Source organism: Trachymyrmex septentrionalis, unplaced genomic scaffold, assembly GCF_001594115.1.
Source record: "Trachymyrmex septentrionalis isolate Tsep2-gDNA-1 unplaced genomic scaffold, Tsep1.0 scaffold72, whole genome shotgun sequence".
NCBI classification, from domain to species: Eukaryota; Metazoa; Arthropoda; class Insecta; order Hymenoptera; family Formicidae; genus Trachymyrmex; species Trachymyrmex septentrionalis.
The window spans coordinates 384,656-389,635 of NW_017305905.1; the positions used below are offsets into that span (position 1 = coordinate 384,656).

At 30.8% G+C, this 4,980-nt stretch overlaps 1 protein-coding gene across 1 annotated transcript in view; it reads right to left on the minus strand.

The window, feature by feature from the left end:
- Positions 1–1,058: 1,058 nt before the first annotated feature.
- LOC108753833 (arrestin domain-containing protein 17-like) overlaps positions 1,059–4,980 on the minus strand; it is a 6,694-nt gene continuing 2,772 nt past the window's right edge. Inside the window, exons 2-8 of the mRNA XM_018495755.1 lie at positions 3,960–4,115; positions 3,581–3,795; positions 3,273–3,458; positions 2,982–3,190; positions 2,512–2,759; positions 1,278–1,406; positions 1,059–1,205 (exon numbers count right to left, since the gene is read on the minus strand). Of these exons, the coding sequence (XP_018351257.1) occupies positions 1,189–1,205; positions 1,278–1,406; positions 2,512–2,759; positions 2,982–3,190; positions 3,273–3,458; positions 3,581–3,795; positions 3,960–4,115 (1,160 nt within the window). The 3' untranslated portion in view covers positions 1,059–1,188. The remainder of the gene's footprint in view (positions 1,206–1,277; positions 1,407–2,511; positions 2,760–2,981; positions 3,191–3,272; positions 3,459–3,580; positions 3,796–3,959; positions 4,116–4,980) is intronic.

The window sequence follows — 4,980 nt, forward strand, 5'->3', positions numbered from 1 at the left end:
ATATATATATATATATTAAGAAAGAAAAAAATCGATTTTTTTCAAAGAAGAGTTTTATCTTTTTAGAGAGATTCTCTCTCTAAAATCGTTTATTTTAGTATGTATCGACGTCACATAAATCGTGTAAGTCCCACTGAATCGGTAAAGCAGACGTCTCGTTGGAGTTCGATTTTCAGTTAAAGATCTTTTTTTTTATACTTTAATATATCAAAACTTATTAAAATCGGAATAAGATACTTGATTGTATTCCTTTGTCAATATTTAAGGCAGTGTTAAAAGCGTCGATATGGATGGGTTCAGTTCCTACAATATTGTTTGCCGGGCATTTGGTGGCTAAATGTGAATAATAATACCATGTACATTTGCTATGCTGTAAATTTGGAATACAATTATTGTAGAATAGCAAATCTCATATACAAGTTGACGTTCGCGCGCTAAATTTATGATTGTATCGTATAGCCTTTTCCCTTATGTTTTTCGCTCCATCTCCGACTTCCATATATTGCACTTTTCACATTCACCACTTCAAATTCTTCAAATCGATTCGCTTGCACAAGTTATCGGGATGAATCTCTCTTCCCTTTCTCCCTCCCTTTCTTCCTTTTTTCCTTTTTCTATTTTATTATTCCTGCTGTTCTAACCGAAATTCGAAATCCTTATTAACGTTACTTTTGCTATTATACTCTCGATAATGATTATGATATGATGTTGAGATATAAAATAAATTGTGTAAATATGCCATTTTTTGGCATAATTATCTTTATTTCTCCTTGCATACTCCTTTTTGTAGATTTTATTCCTAAATTAAAAAAAAAATATTTTAGCGTATTAATTACTATCGTATAAATAAACATTGCGTACGAAGTATATATCGCAAAATTATATTCTTTATTGTATATTATACATATAGTTTTTTCTGCATGAAACATACTGCACAGTACATTTGTAATCATATAAGCAGTGTGATATAGAGTATAAAAATATGTATACGTGATTAATTTACACTTAAAAAAGTTGAGTAATATATTTATACAAGATATTATATATTATATGAGGTAGTAGCAATCAGAAGATGTGTTTTTGATTTCCTAACTTTTTTGTTATCACAAACGCATCGAGTAGAAATAATTAATGCTACTATGGTGTATTCACCTTGTCTCAGCTTATTTTCCAGTATTTTATTTTCAATTATTTTTTAGGTGGATCTATGAAAAAAAAATTTGAAAATGCAATATTAAAAATGATAGATTCAGTAATAAATATTACTTCATTCTTACGTGGTGTTGTGAAATTGAAGACCGGATATCTTGGTGCGAAAGGCTCGTTGGCACCATGTACGTAATTTGACTCATCTTCATCTTTGATACTATCCGCTCTTTGCATACATTCTTCATACGATGGCGGTGCTAGATAAAGAAATAATAGTTTTTTAAAAATTATATCTTTTAATGTCTGTACTAGGCCAATCTTAAGTAACTTTACCATCACAGTATTTTTGTTTGCGTTTGATATATTTGTTATTAGGTGTACAAAAAAGTTCTGAGCTTTAGATTTGATACAACCGAAATAACAATTTAAATTTTATATATCTTCCCGCCCTTTTGGGGTTTTAAAACAGTAACATTTAACCTCCTGAAATGCGATACGGTTTGGCGTTTGATGCACATAACCTCAAAAATCAGTAGTGTTCACGATGGCAATTACAAAAGAGCATATTCGATTTTCCATCCACTTCGCGTTTCATCTGAAGAAAAATGCTGCTGAAGCCACTGAAATGATTTGTGCTGCATATGGAGAGAACGCTGTAAGTCATGCAACATGCAAAAGGTGGTATCAAAAGTTTCGCCAAGGAGATTTCAGTCTTAAAGATGAATCGCGTGCTGGACGCCCTGAAAAGATTGAAACGGACGAATTGCAAGCACTGCTGGATATAAACTCTGCGCAAACTGAAAAGGAGCTTGCAGAACAGCTTGGCGTTACGCAGCAAGCCATTTCCGTACGATTATAATAAATAAAGATTGAATTTTACAAAAAAAAGCTCAGAACTTTTTTGTACACCTAATAAATATTTCATAATTACAAAAATTATAAAAATTATTATAAAGAAGGCGTCAATATTGTATCATTTGATATCATAATTACAATATGTATATACAATTATATATCAATAATTATTTTATAATTATGTTTTTGTAGCCAAAATAAATAGTTTGAATGAAAAGTCCAGCGCGGGTCATTAGTACAGTGGAATATGTTAAAGAGTTCTTACATGCAGATCAAATTTTTATAATAAATCTTGAAAAATAATATTTTTATTTCTTAATTCAATAACAAAAATATTGTCACAGAAAAATATTTTCTCTCTGACCTTGATTTTCTGTACTTCTATAATTGAATGAAGCAATAAAATAAAAATAATATTTAATTGTACGGTACAAAGGCTGATATATATTTTCAAGATTTAATATTAAATTTTCAAAATAATTGTTTACAAAGAAAAACTTCACTCACGTATGTCCCACGGATTAGTCGACGTACTGGGTTGATTTGGCGAAGCAAAATCTATCGCTTGAGGGTAAGGCATATTTGGTGGTATATAATCTGGAGACGTTGGCATCGGCGGCGGTGGATCATAATCGTACTGCATTACAGGAGCTGAGGGCTGCTGCACGGTTTGTGTATAAGATGCAGATGAAATAGTAGAATGTAATGGAATTGTTCCGATCAAGATCGGGTAAACTTTGGTAATGCTGCAATGCCTGCAATATAGCGGAAATTGAATTGATTTCTTAACAAAATCAGTATAATTTAATTGCGATTTTTATTTTCGTAAATTGCGGGACATTTATTGTAAATAATTACAGAACAATTCCTAAATAATTTTAAGAATTGGTTAAAAAAATAAACTATTGAATATAACATGTGCAATCGTATATGTTAAATTGCTTTTGATTTTATGTTTCGGGAAAATGTGCACATACGTTCCAGAAACATGGATAGTAATGCGCAAGGAATATTTCTGATCTATTATACTGCAGTATTCCAAATGGGATGGCGGTATTGGCGGAATCTGTAATCGTGATGGAATGTCAGCTTGTTCGCCGAATGGTCCCATTCTTTGCTCGGCTTTTAAAATCGCTTTATCTGTCTTGGTCATACTATACGGTGATCTCGCATGAAATTCCAAAGACTTTATAAATAGAAAAAGGAGTTACAATTACTATATTGATTGAAATTAATTTGATACGCTAGTTACGTAGTGTTATACCTACTCGTTCCAATTTAACACAGATCTTTGTTACATTGACACTGCTGGTGTTATTGAGGTTGACCATAGTTTCTATCGATTGTCCCGGAACAAACCCTGTTGTCGGTATTCTGATACGTAGCTTCATCGAACCCACGTTGAAACAGCAGAAACAACAAAAATTTTCACTCACTTCATCATCTGCGCCGATCTAATGAAAAACAGATTGTTCTATTTTAGTAACGTCATCGTGCAGTATCTTTATTTTTGAGTTCGACATTACTTTTGTGTAAAATAGAAGCAAAAAAATTTTTGTGCAGCGATATTACTTACACATTGATGACTGTGAGCGTTCAAATCGTAAGATGAGACCACGGTAAACGCAATTTTACTCTCGTGATCAAATCTCCAGGGTCGGTCAATAACAGCCTTCATCGTATATCTAATGTGTCCGTTTGTATGTTCGAAACTGCATGGTATATTATAGGGTAATGAGAAATTAAACGAGTATCTATGAAATCCCGCTGGCATCCGTACTTCTCCATTGCCTGAAATTTAGAATGTTTCGAAAAACTTATTAAATCAGTTCGGTAAAACTTATGAAATCGGTTCTACTAATTGAACAATCATTTTATTATTTTGTTATAATATTCTTTTATAACCTTTCAGGTGGTTTTACTTAATTTTAATAGATTAATCTTGTGAGTGTTACCTGCTGTATTTCCTAATAGGTAATAAGTTAAGTTAAAATATTGTTCGCTTGCTCGGAAATGATCAATCTGGGTGCGATTGCGTCCTTGGGAATCCTTGGTCGATCTTTTTCTCTCCCAGCTAACATTAGCTTCTCCCTTAACCGACAATTTCAGCGCTGCAATCAAAGAAATATCGATATCCTTATATTTTCCTTATTTTTATATATTTTTTCAAATATAATATTTTTATTCAAATATAATATATCAAAAAGTAATACATTTCAATTTTTTTTTATTTCTATTATTTTTTCTCATAAGTAGTAATAAAGAAATTTTTACTTATTGTTGTGTTTTACAATGATCATCATTGATTATCCATTCTCCTTTTTAAATATAATATTTGAAAAAAAAAAGATAATTAAAAATTAATTTTAATAGATTAAACAATTCTTGAAAATTTAGGGGACATGATATAATGGTTTGAAAAAGATCCTGAAATATATACGTATATGTACGTATTTGTATTCTTTTTAAAAATAAATTTTGACTAGAGTAAAAGGAAAGTCTTACTAATTTTTTACGCAGATTACATGAGATATATAGGAAAGACTTGCGCATTAGCAAGAATGATGCATTATAACACACCTCACACAAAGTTCAATGTCATTTGAAACGTATCAATAATACTGGCAAACATGTAATATTGATGTGTTGCGTAACTACATTACAGCTGATACACAAAAATAATTGCGAAAACAGTGAAGCCGACGTTTCGTATATTGTTGCTCCGGAGTAAGTTGATCCTTTTCGGCGATATAAATTCGTTAGTAATTGAATCGAATAGCAGCCACGTGAAAATCGCTTGTCGATAATTTTTAGACTTACAACTTTGAAAATGTAGATTGTGAAATACATTCAAGTGAAATTGCAAGATATTTCAAAATGCGTGAATGAGAGTTATGTTTTATAAAATAATTTATATATATATATATGTATATATATATATATGTATATATATATATATATATATATATATATATA